At 34.1% G+C, this 24,273-nt stretch overlaps 1 protein-coding gene across 1 annotated transcript in view; it reads right to left on the bottom strand.

Annotated features, from left to right (window-relative positions):
* LOC118202707 (ADP-ribosylation factor-like protein 15) overlaps positions 1 to 21,591 on the bottom strand; it is a 41,638-nt gene extending 20,047 nt beyond the window's left edge. Inside the window, exons 1-4 of the mRNA XM_035374893.2 lie at positions 21,387 to 21,591; positions 21,103 to 21,250; positions 12,729 to 12,788; positions 6,802 to 7,010 (exon numbers count right to left, since the gene is read on the bottom strand). Coding sequence (XP_035230784.1) covers positions 6,802 to 7,010; positions 12,729 to 12,788; positions 21,103 to 21,250; positions 21,387 to 21,449 — 480 coding nt within the window. The 5' untranslated portion in view covers positions 21,450 to 21,591. The remainder of the gene's footprint in view (positions 1 to 6,801; positions 7,011 to 12,728; positions 12,789 to 21,102; positions 21,251 to 21,386) is intronic.
* Positions 21,592 to 24,273: the final 2,682 nt, after the last annotated feature.

Genomic DNA, 24,273 nt, shown 5'->3' with positions numbered 1-24,273 from the left:
TGTATCCAGTGTTGTTAAAATCGATACCCAAAGATTTGTCTTTAGAATTTTCTTGTAAAACAAATTCGGAAGATGAAAACAAAATATCTGATTTATTGGAATTTTTAAAAATTGAAATTCAGTGTCGTGAACGTAACCAGTACTTAAGTAGAGACTTTAATTTAAACACTTCAGATTCGCGATTGGAAATTAAATTTAATCCTTTACAAAAATCTAATGAAAAGTATGGGAGATTTAATAAAACTAAAATTGAATGTAAGAGGAAAAATAAATTAAATTCGAACATTCCTACTACTTCTGCATTTATTGTTGATGTGAAAAAATGTATATTTTGTACAAAACTGAAAATAGAGCACGATTCTACCTCTTTTCCCTTATCGGTAGAACACAGAAAATTAATTCTTAGAAAATATGGTATATGTTACGCTTGCCTTTCGAAGGGGCACATATATAAGCAGTGTCAAAAGAAATCTATTTGTGGAATTTGTAAACGTTTTATGCATCACGAATTGATTTGCGATCAACCCAATGTTTATTCTTCTTCCCCCGCTCTGGAGTCTCGTCAGACCATCGACGTGAATAAATTAAATGTTGTGTCTTCCGTAGCATGTGTGAATGAATCCGATGATTGCAACATACTACTTGAAACTTGCTCGGCAGTATTAATAGGCAGTAATAAAAGCAAAGAGATTAATATTTTGTTAGATAATGCATCACAGAGATGTTTTTTGAGAAAAGAAGTAGCTGTAGAAATGAAACGACCCATAATTAGACAAGAAAGTCTAGCTGTTTACGCTTTCGGCTCTAGAGTGCCAATACAAAAAACGTATGACGTAGTTCGGTTTACACTTTGTAATTTATGTGATTCGGACAAGAAAATAACGATTGAAGCACTTTTGACTGAGTGTATTTCTGGATCACAGTTTAAAGTATCACATAACAAATTAATGCAAATACTTTCGAGGAAGAACATTCAGTTGTCAAACTTAAGTAAATCGTCAGGAAATGAATTGTCTCTGCTTATTGGAGCACAGTATTTTTGGGATATTCATACGGAAGAAAAACAGCGATTAAATAAATCTTTGTATTTGATTGATACTCTGTTTGGAAGGGTTGTTCAAGGTCGAATCCCTCCATCAGATTTAAATGCAAATCGGGATATTTCTATTATGAAAATTGAATGTTGCGCCGTATTAAATGAAAAGCTAATGCAGTTTTGGCAGTTAGATTCAGTGGGGATAAATGATACTCACAGTGGAGATTTTAAATTTAAAGAGGAATTTATTTCTCAATTTGAAAGTAATTTAAAATATGAAAATGGAATGTATACAACAAAATTATTCTGGGACGGTAAACCAGAAAACTTGTCTAACAATTTCGCAGTAGCAAAACGAAGATTTCGTAACTTAAGTGTAAAAATGAAAGAAAATGATTGGGTTTATAATGAATATAAGAATATAGTTAAGGAGCAATTAAAACTGAGTATCGTTGAAGAATGTCCTTTCGGCTTAGAAGAGAATTCTTATTATATGCCTCATTCAGCTGTAGTAAGATCAGATAGGGACACTACGAAAGTCATGCATCGTCAAAAGCTAATGGGTGCAAATCTCTTAATGAATGCTTAAATCCTGGGCCACCGTTGAATCCCAGAATTTTGGACGTAATCTTGCAATTTCGCGAATATGAATATGCACTCAGCTGTGATATTCAGGGAGCATTTTTGACCATAGGAATAGCGGAAGAGGATAGAGACTATTTACGTTTTTTCTGGTTTTCAGATGAATGTGATTCAAAAGCTTACAAAATTTTACGAATGACTTGCGCTCCCTTTGGAGTGACATCAAGCCCATTTATCCTTGCTGCCACTATTAAATACCACATTAGAAAATATAAACTTGAACAAAGCGAAACTTGTGAAATGCTTGACTCGGCACTTTATGTAGATGATCTTTTTTTATGGAGCAAATACAATAGAGAAAAACCTTAGAACTTTCACAGAGCGCTGTAAAAATTCTTAAAGATGCGAACATGAATTTAAGAAAATTTAATACTAATTTGGATGAGTTGAGAAATTTATGGAGTGAACGAGGTTTATCTGATGTGACAGAAACTAAAGAATGTCCTTTGAAGGTTTTAAGCATAATATGGAACACCGAAGAAGATACTTTTAAGTTAGATGTAAAACCTCTACTGGACATGACCTGTGATAGGAAGAATTCAAAACGTAGTGTACTTCAGACAGCTTCGAAGTTATTTGATCCTATGGGAATTGCATCACCTTTTATTGTTCTCATAAAATTATTAATACAAGAAATATGGGAACTTGGTTTAGGATGGGATGATGAGCTATCAACTGACTTGAAGAAAAAATGGGATAATTGGTGCTCCCAGATTTATCTGTTGAAAGATTTGACAATCGAAAGAAAATATCTCTCCATACCATAGTTGGTGAAAGAATTAGAACTACACATATTTTTTGACGCTTCTCCTAAAGCTTTCGGAGCAGTTGCGTACTTCCGTTACGTGTCAAGTGATGATTGTATTTATACAACTTTTATCACTGCGAAATCTAGAATCGCACCGCTTAAAAGGTTGACATTACCGAGGCTTGAACGTATGAGAGCTGTTATTTCTTCTAGACTTTTAGACTTTTCCAATATTTGAAAACAAATTTTAAATTTCCTGTGCCTAGGGTATATATGTGGACAGATTCCTTAATCGCTCTTCATTGGATTAAAGGGAAAGCTTCAAAATGGAAACCTTTTGTATCGAACCGTGTATCCGAAATCCAGTCTAGAACTGATCCTGCTGACTGGAATCACTGTAGTGGGCTGGATAATCCTGCAGATTTCATATCTCGAGGAGCTACCGTGGAAAAGTTTATGTCCAGTTCGATTTGGATTGCAAGGTCCAGAATGGCTTCGGTTGAAGAAAAGGAATTGGCCAAAAGGCTCTAATTATGAAATTTGTCCAGAGATTTCTCCAGAAGTATATTGCGAAAAAAGAAGTAAACTGGAAGAAGTATCGTCTTTTGTGTGCGAAGTGCAATCGAATTTGACACATTTAATAGATTTGAATAGATATAGTAGTTTAAGAAAATTATACCGTGTTACAAGTTGGATACTACGATTTATATACAACCTTAAATTTAAAACTAAACGATGTGGTGAACTAAGCACTGAAGAACTTAACGAGGCTGAAATTATCTGGATAAAAACTGTTCAAAGTGAAGCTTTTGCGGAAGAGCTGTCCTCTTTGAGACAGGGTAAAACAATTTCTAAGACTTCCTCTATTCTAGAACTGAATCCCTTTCTTAATAATGACGGGATAATGCATGTTGGTGGAAGACTTCAGAAGTCAAGACTTTCTTACCTTCAAAGACACCCAATTATTATGCCCTCAAAACATCACTTTGTGAATTTATTAGTGTGGGATGCACACAGCAAAGTGTTTCACGATGGAATTTCTGAAACTTTAATAGAAATACGTGAAAGATACTGGATAATTAAAGGAAGACAAACTGTTAAAAATATCTTAAGAAAATGTATTCTGTGTATTCCACAGAGACATTTCTTCTCTCTTTTTGACCATTCATTGCTCGTCGAGGTCTATGTTCTCAAGTTTTGACGGACAATGCCAAAACTTTCAAACGATCGGAACTTGAACTTAAAAATATGTGCACTGTCATTAGTCATCCAACAGTAAAAGACTTTTACGCCTCCCACAAAATCCAATGGTGCTACATCGCTATTAAAGCTGTGTGGTGGGGTGGCTTCTATGAAAGACTAATTAAATCTGTAAAACTTGCTTTACGAAAAACTCTAAGAAAAACTACTTTATCTCGAGAAGAGTTAGAAACTCTAATTATTGAAATTGAAGGTGTTCTTAACTCTCGTCCTTTAACTTATGTTTATTCTGAATTACAGGAACCTATGCCTCTAACTCCAGCTCATATGCTATTGGGGCGCAGAGTGAATAGTTTGCCTCCTGCCAGGCTTCATTTTGATTCTAATTTATTTAATAGGAAAATGCTAATTAAAAGATTTAATTATCGAGAAAGATTGGTAAGTATGTTTTGGAATAAATGGAAAAATGAATACTTATTAATGCTGATATCTGTTCATTGTGTTAAACCTTCAGGTAAAATTACTGAATTTAAAGTTAATGATATTGTATTAATTCACGATGAAAAGCTACCTAGACATTTTTGGAAATTAGGAAGAGTTGTAACAGTATTTCCTGGCAGAGATAGAAAAGTAAGGTCTTGTGAAATTAAAACAGGTACATCAGTTATTAAAAGGCCTGTGCAGCTTTTATATAATCTTGAAATAAATGAATAAATTTAATTGTTTATTATATGTTTATTAATCTGTATTATTGTTACAGAACTATTCCATATATGTGATGAAAGTTTAATGTATGTACAGGTATTGAGTTGCCAGCTTATTATCTTTATTATACTTTATTGCAAGTAACTTTACAAATTGTTTAAAGATGAATGATTTGTTTATATAGTAAATAAGTGTAGTTTCTTTAATATGTGAATTGATTGAACTTTACATTGTAAGAGTTTCTTTTGTTAAATGTGTATTAATGCAAGTGTTTGAATGAACCTCTGGTCATTCGGGGGGCAGTCTGTAGAAACTGTATTGCACCAGATGGCGCTATGTGCGCTTAAATTCTTCGGACTAGTTCAGAACCTTGATGATTGCGAGAGATGTAACACCAACGCGAAATATTAACCAAAGTTTATATGTGCTTCTCTTTGTTGTAAATGTATTTAATTGTGTCATCAATAAAATGTGTAGAAAATGATAAAAGGCGAGAATGCGTCTGACAGGTAAGTGAGATTTGTTTATATATTGATTTGAATTGAGTTTTAGCGACAAAGAATGTATATGCGTATTTACATATGTTACCTAATATTGCAGTCAGAAATGAAGCAGCAGTCCCTCGTTATAAGCGTAGTAAGGAAAGGCTGACAATTTAGCATGTAGTAATGCTGCAGCAAACATCAAAATGAACCTCATAATGATAGGAAAGTCACAAAATAATAGAGCCCGTAAAATGGTTTAAAAAAAAACACTCTTCCTGTAACATTGTCAGAAAAATGTATGGATGAGCAGTGGAATTTTCAAAGACTGATTCTTTAACTTCAACAGAAATGCAGTTTAAAGAAAGTAATTTACAGAAAAACTGTTTTTTTGCTAGGCAATGCAACTTGATCCAAACAAACTTCAAGAAGATGACATTACGATTATGACTTTTCCCCTCAACATAACCGCCAAATAAAGCTATGGATCACAGTATTTTATAAATGATAGAAAGGAACTACTACAGGAAGCTACCTAGACTGCATGGATTTGCACTGACAAAAGGGCTATAACAACTGCAAAATTATGGAAGAGATGGCTAAGTGATGATGAAAGTATGAAAACAGAAGTACAGATGAAACCAAAGAAACCATTCTACCGCTAGTTCAATATATCCCTGGACATGAAGGTGCATCATTCCAAGAAATTGAAAGTTGAGTGAAGAATGATTATCAGTATGAAATAACTGATGAAGAAATTGTTGCACTTGTCAGTTGTGCTGAAAATGAAACTGAAGATTAAGGTCAAACTCCAACTATTGAATACTGCAGAAGGTCACACTGTAACAGAGTTGAGGCTCTAGAAACTACGATTAAATATATCGAGCAACAAGAAGCAACAGGAATTGATATAATGAAAGATTGCAAAACTTAGTAGGAAGAAATGGCACTTCTCAAGAAAGCAGACTAAGATCAAATTTGTTTTTTCAATCGTAACAGAACTGAACAAAGTACAGTACGTACTGTATTTAACTTGAGACAATTCTATGACTATATGTTTTCAAATAATTCTTCTTGTTTTGTTGTAAAAGATGATTATTAGGCTCATAATATATAAAATTATACCATGTTTTGATTTTATTAGCCTTTTCTTATTACATCCCTATTATCCTACATTCTACCTGCCCATTTATGTTGGATATACAAGACTCTATTGTACTGTTGGCTATTAAAACTGCAAAAGAAGCAACTCACTTACATGAAATTTATGTAATTGATAAAAGCATGGCTGAACAGGTACAACACCAGAATTTCAGAACAGGACAGGACACCAGAATTTCACCATTGCTTGTACTGGTATAGTTGCGCTGCACTAACTATGCAACTTTACCCCAATTTTAATGCTGAATAACCTGGCCTGGGGGAATCTGAAGGCCTTCTATTCCTCTTCTCCTGTTACCAAATGGCTTGGGGAGACTTTTAGCCTGCTAGTATTTTGAATGAGCCCCTGCTGCACAAACAACCTTTACATTTACAATTACCCATGTCTTCTCTCAGATTTGAACCTGGGTTAAAGGCATATAAGCTAGTGTCACAAATCATTACACACATAATGTAGTCAGAAATCATCATCAATCACATATCATGAGTGGCAGCATGGCTGAACATGAAATGATTAGCAACGCAGCATGTACACAAATAATGAGAACCTGCAATCCCATTTAGAATCAGGATTAAGAGAAGCAAAAAGGCTGGATTTTCCATAGTGGAATTTTGTTTCCTCCTTATTTGTTTTAATAGCAATGCATAGCAAGAATAGCAATGCATAGCAATGAATAGCAATGCATAGCATTGCCTCAAGCAAGAAACATACAGTAGCATGTATGACATTGGTCAAAATATGACAATTCATACAAATATGAAGCTGATAGATCCAAAAAGTATGTATAATAAAGATGATCTGTAGAAGGATTTAATTATATACATACTTCTTCTTGTGTTTTTGAACCTTTAACATCTTGATGAGTAGCTAAGATAACACATGGAACACCTTTTAATGAGCTAGCTGAAATGACTTCATGTAAAATTTTTACAGCTTCTTTTAAACTCTCATCATCTGCAGCTGCATCTATAACATACAGAATGCCATGCTGTCCTTCAAAATATTTATTCCAAAATGGTCTAATTACATCTGAACCTGGAAAAAAAAAATACCATACAATTATTTATAAATTACACATTGAAATATCTTCAAGCTACTTCATTTAAAAAATAAAGGTTAAACCTTACCAATAAAGATTAGAAGGAAAAGGAAAAATCAAATTAAAGATTGAACATGAGTACTTAACAGAAGTTTATGCTGGAAAATCACCGATTTTTTAATCCGATACTAATAATTTGAACACAGACTGGAATGGCAGTACATAGGCTAGTAAAATAACTCCTTTCACATAAATATGCTCAATACATATGCTTATACACATACATCCTACAAATAATGACAAAATCATGGTGTTCATAAATTTGTTTTGATGATGTATTAAACATTTTAAAAATTAAAAATACCAACCAGAATCTATCACGAATTTATTTCATAAAAGGTACACTATATTCCTTAATTTATTACATGCTATGAAAGGGAAACTGAAATTCATCTTTCTGTTAAAATTATACAGTATAATCCATTAAGAAGTTTTTCTCAGTAAGTCTTATATTCAAAATAACAAATGATTTTCACTAAATATCCAGCTTTCTACTTATGCTTTTAACAATAAGTCTAATTTTAGATTACTAGAATATGTATTTTTATAAAATTTTATAAGTTTAGTAAATTTTAAAAAATTGTATTTAAAAAATATACTCTTCAAAGATGAAAAATCCTTGAAAGTTTTTAGTATTGTTTTTTTGTCAAGTGACAAATCGCTTGCCACTAATGAACTATTATTACAAAATATTGTGATACACAGGATTTCCTGACGACTGAAAAACAAAAGTTTCTAAGCATTTTGCATGTTTTTCAATTAATCTAGTTAATACAGATGGGCAGCAAGATGCTGGTTACGACAGTAAATGAACCGATAAAATTAATCAAATTAAGAGTAAACTTGTACTATATTCTGTATACATTTACTGAATACAAAACCTTGCACATACACATATCACAAAAAAAGGAAAGAAAAAAAAAAAAAAAGAGCTGGAACTACTGTAGTTATATGTACTACATTAAAGCCTTTAATGACTGCAATAAAATGTTTGGCTGATGTGATTGATTACCTCACAAACAGTAAACCTGACCAACCTTTTTAAAACCACTGAATCAAAAATTAATCATCCATAATTAATGGTACAAAAAGTAAAAACATAACCACTGCTTTGTTTCTTGCCCAATCATTTTTTACGAGACTATAAGCTATACATCAAAGATTTAAGTAAGCAGCAGTTCATCAAATAAACACTTAATATAACAGCTCTACCAAAGAAAGGAAGCCCAAACAGTCATTATGAAGAAATTTTCAAAGGAAGGCATTGGCCCACAATGGACTACCTGTCCACCTACGATGATGATGAACTAAGGGGGGGGGTATTCTGCTGATAAATCTCACCATACAATGATATGAATGGGCTTTTACAGCAGACTACCCATCTGAGCCTTGCTCATTCCTACATGACCAGGGCAAGGGCTGGTGCAAGCATGCTGGGCTGCAAAATTTAAAAAGGAATCAAGTGGTAGAATTTAGGACCTGCACATATTGCAATGGATGGCATAAAGTCTAGTGCATCTCGCTTATAAAATTCCCGTTCAGTGGAATGAAATGGCTAAATGTGTACTCATATTCAGGGATATATTGTACTCATATTTCAGGGATAAGCCTACTCTGATGAATCCAACTGATGCATGCCAGTTCACAGTCTAGATTATAGCAACAAAATCATGAAGCAATGGAGCCAAGATGATTACTATCAAATACATAACAATCTGAAGAACTCTGATTAATAATGCAATAGTCTGGACAGTGTTTCTTTCAAAATCTGTCCTTAATAAAGCTTTGATTTTCTTTAACATACGCTTTTAAATACTCTGAGTTGTTTTAGCATCTCTACCTACAAAACACATATCAATATGCATAGCATTTTCCTGAAAGATGGACCTAAAACAAGATAGATGAAATCCTTCCACCAGTCTGGATGGAAGTATCTGCAAAATGACAGCTGAAGTTTCCATGGTATACTGAAATCATGCTACTTGGAAGCAAAAACATGGCTCAAAATTTTATTAAATATATTTTCCTAATAATTTCATACAGCATGTTATTATTGATACTTATGCTAGATTTTATATAAAAAATGAACTTATAATAAAAAGTAGAACATTAGAAAGAGAAAGGAAAAACTCTTAGGTACTGAAACAGTTTTGCACTACCTCCATAATTAAAAAAAAAAAAAAAAAAAAAAAAAGGTAATATTAATCAATGAGTGGCAGAACAGAAATTTTACCACATTAGAATTGTATTATGTCAGAATCACTTAAATCGCTTCTTTGATTGCATGCAAGGGATTCAGTTAATACGATCTATCTTAAAATTTTTTTGGGCATTATATAGCATAAACATTCCAGCTAGACACTCATTTAAGTCTTCTTATGCACCCATAAGCACAAAATAAACAAAACAAATGGAATGAAAAGATCCAATCCATATATCTTTATATATCTATCTATCTATATATATATATATATGATATCTGATATACATAGGCTATTCAGAAAGTAAGGAACATTTCTGTCTGACGTCACTAGGCACACGCCGATCACATATATTTTGGTGTCTGCATGCTCAGCATCTCAGTCGGCGTTCAGCCATCACAACGGAAACATTTCCAAGCTACCTGTTTTTTCGATATTCAAATTTAAAATGTGCGCTGCAATTGAAAATTCTGCCAGTTGTGAGGTGCGGTCTGTGATACAGTTTTTGTTGGCAAAAAACCTAAAACCTATGGAAATTTATTGGCAAGTGTGTGAAGTGTACGGAAACAACGTAATGAATGAAAGTTCAATCCGGAAATGGTGCATTCAGTTTAAAATTGGCCGAACTAACGTTCACGATGAAGAGAAGCGTGGACGCCCTAGCATTGTGACCGATGAACTGGTCACTAAAGTTGATGAAAAGATTTATGAAAACCGCTGTTTCACAATAACGGAGCTTTCACTTAGTTTTCCACAGGTTTCACGGACTTTGTTGTTTGATATTGCCACACAAAAGCTAGGCTACTGCAAATTTTGTGCTAGATGGGTGCCGAAATTGCTTATAGACAACTATAAAGGTCAGAGAATGGGGGCAGCTTTGACATTTCTGGAGGCCTATGACAGACATGGCAATTCATTACTGGATCGAATCGTAACTGGTGACGAGACGTGGGTGAGACACATGAATTGCGAGACAAAATTACAATCCATGCAGTGGGGGCACACAAGTTCCCCCAAAAGACCAAGAAAATGTTTGCAAACCTTGTCACCAAAGAAGATTATGGTGACTGTGTTTTGGGATAGGCAAGGTGTGCTTCTGATTGATTTTCTCGTACGTGGTGCCACAAAAAACTGTGAGCGGTACTGTCAAACTTTGCACTACCTTAGGAAAGCAATTCAAAACAAGTGCCAAGGAAAGTTCACGTCCAAAATTTTGTTTTTCCACGACAATGCCCAACCTAACACGGCAAACCGCACTCAAGAACTCCTTAATTCATTCAAATGGGAGGCTTTTCCTCATCCGCCCTATAGTCCCGATCTTGCACCTAGTGATTTTCACTTGTTTCCGAGAATGAAGAACTGGCTAGCAACACAGCGATTTGACGATGCCAAGGAGCTGCGGGTGCACGTCACTGAGTGGCTGAGATCGCAGGTGGCAGAATTTTATGACAAAGGAATTTAAAAGCTTGTCCACCACTATGATAAGTGCCTCAATTTGTTTGGTGACTATGTAGAAAAGTAGAATTTTAGTCGCTCTTTCTGATGCATATAATATTTTTTTTTCCTTGTACTTAGTTTCTTTTTAATTCCAAAACATTCCTTACTTTCTGAATATCCCTCGTAGTTTTTATAACGCATCTATCAACTTAATTGTCAGATTTGACTGAGTGAAACTGTGATTAAAATTTTAGAGCACTTATGATGATGATGTAAAAATGCAAAAATTATGCAAAAAAGAATTACTGATTACATATAAAGTATTACTAATATCAATTTAATGTCAAAATAAATATTTTAATTATTATAAATATCTGTAATTTTCTTTTGTCACAGTTAATACATATATTTCAGTGACACTTGGGCTTGTTTCTATGTACATCAGTTTTACATCTGTATCCATTGGTAAAAAAAAAAAAAAAAAAAACTGCACACACTTCATGGTCAACAAGATTTTTATTAAATTCTTCTTAGCGAGCACAGAAAAGAAACTTGGTTTACACATGTATATTATACCAATTGGAAAAAGAATGTTTATAGTTTTTTAACGGGTGGATAGAAATTCCATTTCTGCAATTACTCTCAGAACTGAGACTTTGGAACATACCTAAACTTTTAACTTCAAGGATACAATAACTTTTTAATTCTAGTAATCTTTTTTTTCTTTCACATAAATGAAATGCCATATGATCTAGTGAAGGCACACATGAATTTTGAACTCAAGCGAATTTCTTTGTCTTCGTTAATTCATAGCAGTGTTAAAGCTTTCTCTCTTCACAGATTTTGATCAAGTTCTATTAGGATCAACAAGTTTTTCGGATTCGCATTACAATGCCAAATAATCATTTCAAAGGAACCATTCTTCATCACATTTTTCCCAAATTGAATATTTTTCAATCTGTTAATTTTGATAGATGTAATATTTCTAAGTGGTCATTACATTTTTTCAATTAAGTTCATTTATGTATTCAAATATATTTAGCTAAGTAGGATATTTTTTGCAACCAATTACTGTCTTAGTTGGATACTGAGAATTATCCTAAAAAATTCTTTCAATTCCTTCAAATCATGAACTCTGTGCACAAATCTTTTCCTTCATACCCAATGAATTTCACTATGGAACAATAAAGATCGATATTCTGATTCCATTTCATCCCATAAATTAATTTAGCATCATCATCTCATATTGAGGATTTTTCAGTTCAGTTTTTCATTTCACACCACTGTGTCATGGCACATTGGGAAGTACAGCTTTAAACCGCTAAAATGCTTTAATTTGCTCTATACAGTGATGACGACGTGTTACAATCACAAATAAGAGTCACTATGACCTTGAAGTGCCATTTTATATCAAAAATAGTATAAAAAGCAATTAATATATCATCAAGAAAAATTAAAGTAATGCACAGACAGTGAAGGCAGGTACCTTCAATGCATAATCATGTCTGATGGGTACTTTTCTGTTATGCACCTGCCACATATACCGACAGGTTTATGAATTGTAAGCATACAATTTAAAGTATTAAATTAAACATATATGCACAGGTGCTATCTACTGTTTCTGGTTGTGCATTTGGCTTCTTTTTCACTGGCACTAAAAATTAAAGTAATGCAGAAACAGTTAAAGCTGAATATCTTCACTGCATAATCATGTTATTTTTTATAAGATAGAGTGTTTTGTGTTTGTTCTAAATTAATTTTGAAATAAATTCATATACAGCTCGCATTTCTTTACATACAATGCATGTATATCTTTTCAAATGATTTATAGTCTACAACTTTATTATATAACTATTTGCAGTTAAAAAAGAAAGAATAGGATGATTAAATTAAATCAGGTTGAGATAACTAAATAATATTAACAGATATTAACTATGACATAACAGAAAACTGAAATGATGCTATATTATATCAATAAATTAGAATAAAGAAAAACAACATATATAAAAGTAATACCTCCCAGTTCTTTGATATCCACAACTGTGTCTTTCAGAGGCAGTGTTTTGATATTGAACCCTAAACAGAAATAATAAAAGTGAGTAATAAATAACAGAAACCTAAACAAGGAAAAGGGGCTAAGTGACAAATGTCAAATTTTAGAGCAAGAGCAAAAAACTATCCCATTCTGCATCAGAATGCCAGATGTCAACAACAAAAAAAATATGAGACAGATATAACTATGATCCATGTAATCCAGTATTATTTAAACAATATAGTTGTTCATGGATCCTCATAAAATATCAGCCCAAATCTCCTTTCTACAACTTGTGACAGTCCCCCCCCTTGATTTGGCCTAAAATAGGAAAAACACTCATTGTTATGAAAAATGTGTTGCTATAATGAAAACAAATGTCCTGGTAAGATAATATAACTTTAGAAAAATTGAAAGTAAATTAGGTATAGTCTATTATTAAAGTAAAATAATAATAATAATAATAATAAAGTAACAGCATTACATTTAAATTGTATTTTGTTAGACAAACAAGTCTGAATGTATTGAGAAGCTTTACAAATATACTAATAAACAATAAGCAGAAAAAGAAAAAAAAAATGTTCCCAATAATAATAAAACCTTAATCGTTTCCATTACCATTTTCCTTGCCACATTCTACACCTATTGTCAGTCACTGCATGATGTCATTATAAAAATCTATATTTTGTGAAGGTATGTACTGAATACATGTTTGAACATCCATGATCTTTTCGTTAATTGAATTCTTTCCTTCCTTCAGTAAAGGCTGTCTGGACCTGCAATCATGGGAGTGCTACAAAGTTTTCTTACAGCAAAGGTTATCTCATCTCTAATGCATATTAAAGGAAATGCCTTGATTTTACATGAGTCAGAGATGATAAAATGCCACATTAAAGATACCTTAAAGGTTACTGTATCTTTTTTTCTGATATGCCTGCTGTACCTTTTGTCTGATAAACGAGTCTTTATAGCAACCCCCCCCCCATTTCTTAATTTGATCAGTGCCTAACAGTGGATAACAGTTTAAGAATGGAAGTGATTTGGCAAAACATCAAGCAGAGTCTTCAATGTAAGTATCAATGGCAAAATGGGCTCTGAAGCAAATAAAAATTATACCTATCTGAAGAGTTCAAACACCAAAAAACCCTCATTGAATGAAGAAAAGCCTGGAACAAAGTCTGACAACATCACAACGCAATTTATATGCGCAAGTAAGGATTGAAAGATCACTGTGTTGAAAAGCTTATCAAAAGGTACCTGCACCTGTATCCTTACATACATACAGTTATGCATAAGTTAAAGCCTCCAGACAAACTTGCACTTGTTGATTTCTGCCAGTGATTGCTACCTGAAGTGAAATCAGCCTTTTCGGATACTCAATTTTTCATTTCTTCAGATGAGGCCTGGTTCAGCCTGTGGGATCATGTGAACTCACATAACATATCCAACTTTGCATCAGAAAATCTCCATCAGTATTTTGAAAAGATTTTGCATAATCTCAAGCTTGGCTTTGGTATGCAATGTCTGGATTCCACATAACATGATTCTTTCACCAAAGTGTTAATGCTGACCAGTATGTCCTAAATCAGTTTAATCTATTTGTAGACTAAAGAAGATGAATGATTGTATGGATATGTTTAACTAGACAAAGCAACAGCACACACAGCCATGACCACCTTGTCACGAGTGAATGAAGTGTTTGGTGAGGAGAGAACAATCAGCAGAGGCAGTGCAACCTCCTAGCCACCTCAATCACCTGATTTCTACCCCTGTTATTTTTAGCTCATTGGCAAATTGAAGGGTCAGGTGGTGTATTCAAATAATCTTCAGCTGCTGGAAGAGCTGCACCAGAACATTGGAAACGCTACTGTTGATATCCCTCAGACAAAGCTGCTACATGTGTCTCACAGTTTGATAAATCAAGCGCAATGCTGCATTGATGCCGACGGTGGTCATTTCCAGTATTTTCTTGAATGGGAAGTTCTCCTGTTTATCAAAAAGGGTCAATTCCGCATAAATCTTATACAGTCAAAAGTTTTTAATCCGGACTTGTCGGGACTTCGGCGATTCCGGATTATAGATCATCAGTTTAAATCTGGTAAGATGGCATGCAGAAATTATAAAATTAAAAATATGAAACCATAATTCATGAAATAAAGAGCAATTATGATCTAAAGGGTATCAAAATTTACAAAAAAAAAAAGCTTAATATTTATTTGTTTACATCATTAAAAATTTCTTTCAACACGCGCATGCGTAAAGCATACATTATGCATAGTCGAAATTAGAAATAATATACATCACACATAGTCAAAATTAGAAAATTGCAACCAGAAAACTATTTGATGTGTATTTGTGATATTTATATTGACGAGGAATTCGATTTAAATCATATCAAAGACGGAGTACATCGAGATGAAATACTACATTTAGTAAGGAATTATAAGCCGAATAAAATAAAAACATCTGCCATGAAGATAAGGATAGCGCTGGCAGATCAACTTCCAGTTCATTGCACACCACGACTTTCCTCCCTTCCCCTCAGAGCAGCGTGAAATTGATAAACAGATTTCGGAATGGTTAGAGAAACAAAGGATATGCCTTTATCCATTTTTTGCAGCAATTCCACTTTTTGTTTGATTGACATCGAAACATGCTTTTGCTTTGTAGATCCTTTGGCAGCTCCAGAATCGGAAATTCTTTTTGATATAATCGAAAGTTCAAGCTTACTTTTATAAAATTACTCTAAAAGACTGCAAAAAATAATAAGCCAGATCCAATTAGAAGATTAAGGAACAACGCAATCTGCAACATTAACTGATATAGATAATTAGATAATTTTAGCTTAGCTTATACCGTCCGTTATACATTAAACACATATGTGTAAATGTATTAAGTGCATGCGTAAAGGTATTATACGCATGCGCAGAAAGTTTGTAGCTTTGAGGTCCGGATTATAGATTCCGGATTATGGACATCCGAATTAAAGACTTTTGACTGTAATTATTTTCTGAGCCAGTTTTATTTTGCCTACTCTGTATATTGCTGCATGTGTACAGGGTTCGTAATAGATTAAACAGACATAGGTCTTATGAGAGGTTAATAAAATTTATTTTTATCAAAGGAAAAGATAATTTTTATTAACCTGTCATAATTTTGTTTGTTTATATGTTTATTTAAATTTTACTCTGCTTTAATTAATTGTTCATTTATGTAAAAAAAATTTTTTTTCCTAAATTACGCTAGCATTGTAACTTCACTGGCCGTCCCTTCGTTTCCTGTTTTAGCCGTCATGACTTCCCCCCTTTTTTGTTTTAAGTTTACAAAGCTTTCTCTTTCCATTTCGCCTTCCCTCTCAGCCCCTTTTAGTAGATAGGCTTTGCTTCATTTCGCCTGTTACCCTTCTTTTATGCCAAGATCGGCACCAGAAAGGCACAGTTTCAAGATGGCTGCTACACAAAACCAAGATAAGAAGTCAAAGAATTGCACAAATTTGTGTCTATGTACACTGCTCAACACTGAAAATGCAACACCAAAAAGGAGTGGTCAGAAATTTATGGAAATTTTAGAGTAGAAGCATGTCACTGAGTTATGCGAATGATGTGAAATGCGCAGCTCTCTGATGCACGTGAAGTAGGATATAAGGGAAGGAACGTGCAGAATGGGCAATATTCGTGTCGTTATTTCTGCCAGATGAATTATCGAAGAAAGCTGGGTTTTGTCCCGGAGGATACGTGTAATAGGAGAGAATGCCAGGCCGCCGTCAACGAAGGCACTTCCAGCAGATAGACGATTTTATGAAGGATATGGTGATGGGACTGAGAAGGGTGGGTTGGTCCTTACATCAAATTGCAGCTGATACCCACATGGATGCAAGCCTGGTGCATCGGTTATGGCAAACATGGTTGAAACGAGGAAATGTGGGAAGAAGGAGGGGTGCAGGTGCAGCCAGAGTGACGTCAACATGCTTGGATCGACGCATCCGCCGATAAGCTGTGGCGGTCCTGCAAGTCACTTGTACCGCAATTCTGTAGCATGTGCAAGATACCCTGGATGTTCCCGTGTTGACCAGAACCATTTCCCATCGATTACTCTATCACTCTGTACCTTGATTCAGTGACAGTCGCTGCATACATGTGTGGCGTCAACGTGGAGACAGATCTAATCTGTCAGTAACTGTGGAACGCCCCACCGTGCGACAATGTGGCATAATGGTTTAGGGCGCTATTGCCTACGATTCCAGGTCACCTCTAGCTCGTATTCAGGGTACTATGACAGCCCAACGATACTTGGATAATGTACTGCGGCCGGTGGCAATCCCCTACCTTCAGAGGCTGTCTAATACAGTTTTTCAGCAGGATGATTCTCGACCACACAGTGCTCTCATCTGCCAACATGCTCTGCAAGGTATGCAGATGCTTCCCTGGCCACCATACTCTTCTGACCTGTCACCAATCGAACATGTGTGGGATGTGATTGGACGCCGTTTGCAGACTCTGCCCCTGCCTCGTTCAGAAGACGATCTGTGGCAAATGTTTGAAAGGAAATGGAGAGCCATCCTTCAGGACGCCATCCGCACTCTTATTGACTCTATGCCTTGACGTGTTTTTTTGTGCATCGCTGTCAGCAATGGTCCTACATCTGCTGAACCAACGCCATTCTTGCTCTGTATTCTGATTATCATTTTGAAATAAAGATCACTTATTGCTGCTTGCTGTCTCTATCGTTTTTCCAAATTCCACTCCTTCTTGGAGTTGCATTTTCAATGTCAAGCAGTGTGTACATCGATCTATTTTCACTTGGAAAAACATCAGGGAATTGCACAAACTAGGCATTGCGCACTGACTTTACTTGATGTACACATCGATTGTACATCAAGTAAAGTCAGTGCGCAATGCCTAGTTTGTGCAATTCCCTGATGATTTGATCTATTTTCACATAAAAAAAATCAGGAAGCTATCATGGCAATCAGAAATGGGGTTTCATAGCCAAAACTGAACAAAATTTGTTGCCAATCAAAGGGACACACAATTCTACACTAGAGCCCAATTTTTTATTTATTTTTTTAATGGTCATTTTTCTTTTTCTTTTACTTCTATATTTGCAAAAAATCATTCTAATAATATTACAAGCAGAGCATTTGAAAACGTAGTTCATACAAAATTACAACACTGATTGAAGTATTAAAAAGTTACACTGATTTGATTTTAACCACAAAATACATATATCACTGAGATCATTCTCAAAATTCATCAATGCTGCCATACTCTAAAACTTTTGGAATTTCCAGAATTTACACTTAAATATACATTTAATTAAATATTTTGTACATAAACTTGCAAAAAACTTTAAAAGATATAAAATGTTATTTGCATTAAATTTAGAATTTAATTACCTTAAGATTTTCAAAAAAAAATACAGCTTTTTTAATTAATTTTTATATTTAACCCACTGTGGTTAAGAGGGGAGTTTTGAAAATGTAACTACAGTAATTCAGACTATTGCAAATGATCTTCCTTTGTATAACTGGCTTTTGTTTTCTTACATAATAATTTCTTACATTAATGTTTGCCAAATATACAGATCATGTCATGAATAAATGGTATTTTCCTGATTACAATTAAAAAATTACTCTATCACTCTGTACCTTGATTCTTTTTCTTCCAATATTCATCCAATCTAAAATCTGATATATTAAAAGTTCGCAGAAATGAATACGAAAGCCACCCTTCTATACGGAATTTTCCGTCTATAATGCTGAGAGGGTTAAAGACTAGAGACCTGAAGCTAAAAACCTACTATCATGTTTTTCTTCCAAATATTATTCATATTACTAAAAAAAAAACTGATGCTTACACCCCGACTTGCTTTTATGACCTATTGAATTATGCAGATTTTTTGCTGCATTTCATTTAAACTTATTTTCTTGAATTATTCTAACTTAATTAATCAATTCCTCACAGCAAGTTGAAAAAATCATCAAAAACTACAAGTTTTGAAATTAAATAAAGGAATATTTTTTTCTTGTATGGATGGCTTTTTTGTCGGATTTTGGATAAGAAGTATGCTGTTATTTTGTGGTTTACATGGCAAAATAGCTGAGTGTGATAAGATTAATTTGAAGTTTCTGTATGATTTGGAACAAAAGGGAAAACAACATTAATTGCCTGGTGTGTAAATGAAGGTTCGCTTAGTAGCCATTATAAATGTCCTGTTTGTAAGAAGAAAATGCGTATGGTCGAAGGTTATTTTTTACTCTTATTTTTGTAAATTTATGCGGCGATGCCAGTATACAGATTCTAGTTCAGATAATTTTAGGAAGTTTTTGGATGTTGTTAAGGAATTTTGTTTGATTGAAGACATGGAAATTTTTAAATAAGGCAGGTGGACACTTCTTTTGTGTAATGCAAAGATGAATTTCTTTTTTTATGTTATTTCATTGTTTGATTTAAAATGTAGTTTATTGAGATGATATATTTTTTGTTGGCTGCTTCTTTGACTTTTTAAATGAATATAGATCGATGTGTACATGGACAAGTCAACAAAGTGACAATGCCTAGTTTGTGCCATTCTCGGGTTTTTTTTTAAAGTGAAAATAGGTCGATGTGTACATGGATACCAAATTTGTGCAATTCTTTGACTTGTTATTTTGGATTTGTTTAGCGGCGCTACACAAAACCAAAATAAGTCAAAGAACTGCACAAACTTGGTATCCATGTACCACTAAAAATCGCTAATTATCGCCAAGGGGCACCTGCTTTTGTTATTGGAATTATATGACTACGAATGATTGCAAAAGTACAGCCCAGGTAAGAACTTTTAAGTTATGGAAGTGAAGTAAGTATATATATATATAAGTTCTGTACTGGTAATTGCAAAAAAAGGGAGGTATACAACTATATAGCAGTCTCGTGTACAAAATTTTCACGTTCTTTGGCTATTCTTTTTGAGTTATGATGTACGTATCATAAAAAATCTCTTCTAAATCGATTTTACAATACATCCTGGAATAAAGAATCCTTTATTCTATCCGTACATACAGATGTCACGAAAATAAAATCGTCCAAATGGACTCAGGAAGATCAAAACGGATATTTCTATTCAAATATAATACTCGAAATGTTTCCGCGATTACAATACAGGAAGTAAAAAAAGGGGTTTTCATCCGCAGAGAACCCGTTGGCGCTTCGAGAAAGAACCCGTTGGCGCCGTTGCATTTTTACTCGCCAAGCTCGATGAGCCGAGCCGTAAACGTGGTTTTTAGTGTATGTAAATTCAAGTTAGCAGACAATGGTAGTAAAAATTCACAGATAATAAGTATGTAGATGTAAAACTAACAGGTTAAACGTGATATACGAAAATAAATTTGTATTAAATTCAAGTTAGCACAGAAAACAATGTATTAAGCATAACGGGAAGTACAAATTCATTTAAAAAATAAAAATTAGTATTGTTATACTTACGTTTACATTATACTTATATGTATTTTCTCTAATTCATATAGAATACTAATATTTCTATTGCAAGTGTCATTTTTCATTATTAAGTACTTGGCCTGTTGATTGATGTATTTCAGTAAGAGCCATGCCCATGTAATAAATTAATGAATGCATGACCTTTAATACATCCATTTTACATAGTTTTCAGTATTTTTTTTTTTTTTTTTTTTTTTTCAAGTTACTTGCATACAGCTTAAAGGATTTTACGTTGCAACAAATACCTGTCCTTTTTCATAATATATTTCACAATACAAATAACCTTCAACAGTAATGAAATTTTCTTCAGTAGCATTGTTAAGTTAATAAAACTAGAACTTTATACATTTAAAAATTATTTTAGGATTTGGAAACCTCATGGTTCTGCATGCTTACAGCTGTTAATAATTAAGAACATAACGTGAACAGCATGTTACAAATTAGCATTCACTCCTCCCGCCATATTTTCTTCCTTTGATCCCGAACTGACGAGCCTAGAACCGGCATCTTTCGACGAAAACTTCTTTAAGTATGCGAAAATATTTCTATCTATTCGTTGTTAAAAAATTCAGAAAAAATAACAATAAATAAGAGAAGAATAATATAAATCTCCAAATGCGAACAACGACAACCTTCGCACAAGCGAATAAGATGAATTAGCTAGGTTACCATGTTTGAACTATTATCGCCAAAGTTGGCGATGTTCACATTTACCAGGTTCTCTGCGGAAGTGCTTCCAAAAAAAGTACTGTAAATACTCCACCTCTTCATTTATATAACTTTAAAACATAAAAATTACTGTATATTCCAATCATAATTAAAAAGCTTATTTATAAACGATATAAAAATCATATTTAAGAATTATGACAAGTCATATAAAAACCTGTTGTAGGTTCTACATTTGAAACTGATTCGCCGACTAATGTTGCCAATGCTGTCGTTTTTCCAGCACCCTTAAGTCCAAGACACAAAACTTCGTACTGATCTCTTATGATAATAACTGGACGATAACAACTCAACCACTGCCAACACTACAAATAAACGAAATAAATATGTTAACTACGTTTCATATTTAGATCAGAAATGGGTTTATTATGTACAAAACAGATTGATTTAAAAATGTAAAGCACAATATTTATATATATATAGATAGAGAGAGAGAGAGACCTTCCTCATTCCGATTCTACAAGCTGCGAACCCAAATTGGACGTTATCGAATACCTTGGGCATTCTCCAATTAAATAATTATAAGTAATGTTAAACGCTTTCCAAACACACTAAAATCAGTTCGCGCCATATTTTAGATTTGCCCTTTCAAACCTGTCAATACACCGGCAAACAACAAATAACGTTACAAACTGGTTGCCATCACAATTGATATAAAATTAAAAAATCAAGTTAATCAAATGAACACACACACAGACACACACACAAAAAAAAAAAAAAAAAAAGAAAAGAAAAGAAAAGAAAAGAAAAAAAAGGGGGCAGACAAGGTAAGAATCAGTTAGCTAATGCCGATAGTATAAATGTGCCTTTACCAAAGCATACTTTTAAATCTTTGATAAAGATTTTAGTTTGCTCGCCTGCCGTAGTTGGTATATGTAGTGTGGTGATAGATAGCGATAAGGAGCGTGCCTTGCCAGTACCTGCTACATACATGGCCTTGGCCTTGATGTTGCTGCCGGCAACTCTAAGGAGAAATTTTTGGTTTAGTTTATTCATGGAAATAGGAAGGTATTCTTACCTGAGTTTATTTCATTATGGCAAAATACTCGAGAACTATCTGCCTAAATAGAGGAATGCCTTCGTGGAGGATTTTCTAAGAAAACCTGGCTCGTATACACGTTACACATGAGGAAAATCACGAAAACGCCTATGCAGCTTGCCCGTTTGCGATAGAGACCGGCTGTCGAGGAGTAGTACGCATATTTGAAGTCTCGAAATAAATATAAATTTTTTATTGTATATTATGTCTTATTAAAGTTTTTGATAAATAAGAATAGCAAGAACATTCGATGATGGACAACGAAGATCAAGTGAATACCACAATGGTTTCTACTCTAGCATGATTAGGACATTGACAGGAATAATGAACCATCAGCTCATGTAGCATTTCAGTGCAAAAATGAGAACTGTGTTCAACTTTGACATAGAAGCTTTGGTCACAGAAACGATGACACGATCAAACAACTTGTAAGCAAAGAACTCGCTGAAGGAATTAAACTAGATAATTGTAAACATGATACCGAATGCATTCAGTGCATAAAATGTAAACTAACTGATTTCCGGTATCCCAAGGAATCGAAATTCAGATCATCTAAACCGCTAGAACTCGTTCACACTGATGTTTTAGGACCAGCACAAACACCGTCTGGCAGTGAATACCTATACTTCGTAACTTTAGTTGATGATTGCGGCAAGTTCACAATGATTTCAAAAGAAAAATGAAGTAATTTTTAAATCAAAACAATTTATTGCTCTTACAAACAATAAATTCGGGAGAAAGGTGAAAACGCTAAGAAGTGATAACGTTGGTGAATACACAAGTAAGGAACTTGAAGAATATCTCATAAAACACGATATAAATCACCAGCTAACTGTACCACACTGTCTAGCACAAAATGGAACGCAAAAATAGGTCTTTAAAGGAGATGACAAGATGTCTTTTAACTGACTTAGGTCAATCTCGCAGATACTGGGCAGAAGCAGTGCTAACTGCAAATTACTACAAAATCGTGTATCTTCAAAACCAAATACAAAAACACCATACGAATTAAGGAATAACAAGAAACCCAACCTCTCTCGTTTGATGACTTTCGGGTGCAATAGAAGGAAAATTCGTCGGCTACGACAGCAGAAGTAAAGGCTACAGAATTTTAATTCCTAGAGACAAAATCGATTTGTACGATTTATTGAAGACACTGGGTCTGTATGCGTCGTTTTAAATCTCTCAGCGTTACCGACGGATTATTCCGTACTCAAAGATGGCTTTCCAAATCGTTACAAATGGAATATTCTGTCAGCTCTTGATGGATCTGAAATCGTCTCAAACGATTTTTCTGCTTTACATTTTCCACCTCGAAATCGTTGAGGACGGAATATTCTGTACTGTCGTTCCCTCGACCTCCTGTTGTGCTTAATTGGTAGTGGGGAAAGAGCGATCATTAGAGAAAGATGCGAGTGTCATAAATAAAAACCTCAAATTCAGCCGTACGATCTGCTGATCTGAGGGCGATTTTCGTGCCAAACCAAAAGCTCTGTGTATGCGAAAAATTTGCAAAACAAAATTTCTTGTGCGAAAGTAAATGTAACTTTCATGGAACCCATGAATAACTTATAAAAAATTTAGCATCACCTAATTTACAAATAATTTCTTTTAACGTGGAATAAATACTTAAACAGGCATATTACAATATCTGCAGAAGCACGGAAATTTGAGATAATTTTTATTTTTAGCTGTGCGCATTGATTTAAAGTACTGTATTTTGTAACAGACCCTACTATTTTTTGCAGATGCTACTAGACAGAGCGAGTTATATGCTTGACAATATAACTGCATCAGAGTCCGGATGTTGTTGTGGCTAAGTAGAAGGCTGCAAAATGACGACAAAGAAGGATTTAGCTTTTTAGATTCCACATCTTTATTCAATTCCCACCGCAGATCATTTCCCCTTTACATGAAATTCTTCAAATTACATATTCAATAGTGATTTAAGTAAGATTAAATTTAGACTTTCCACGTCATATTTGTTCTAACAAGGGGAAGAAAAAGATGGGATGAGCAGCAGCAAGGTCTTGCAGCAACGATAGAAGAAAGGAGTCTGAGGAAAAATGGCGGGTACTCAGTATTTATACTAGCGGTTATATAACATGCCAGAATGTTCTCGAAAGTACTGGCCTGGGAAGCAAATTCTAAAATTACGGAAAATTAGTTACAGCTTGCCTGTTTGCGCAGACAGGTACAGGCCTTCTTCATCGATATTAACTGAGTTATTGACTAAATCTACACCAGACACAAGGCTTTGCTAAATTTATGTTTCATTGTGGCGCGTTT

Source organism: Stegodyphus dumicola, chromosome 2 (genome assembly GCF_044657685.1).
Source record: "Stegodyphus dumicola isolate Sdum_Otavi_A_Nest chromosome 2, ASM4465768v1".
Lineage (NCBI taxonomy): Eukaryota > Metazoa > Arthropoda > Arachnida > Araneae > Eresidae > Stegodyphus > Stegodyphus dumicola.
This window is presented reverse-complemented; position numbering and strand designations above follow the sequence as displayed.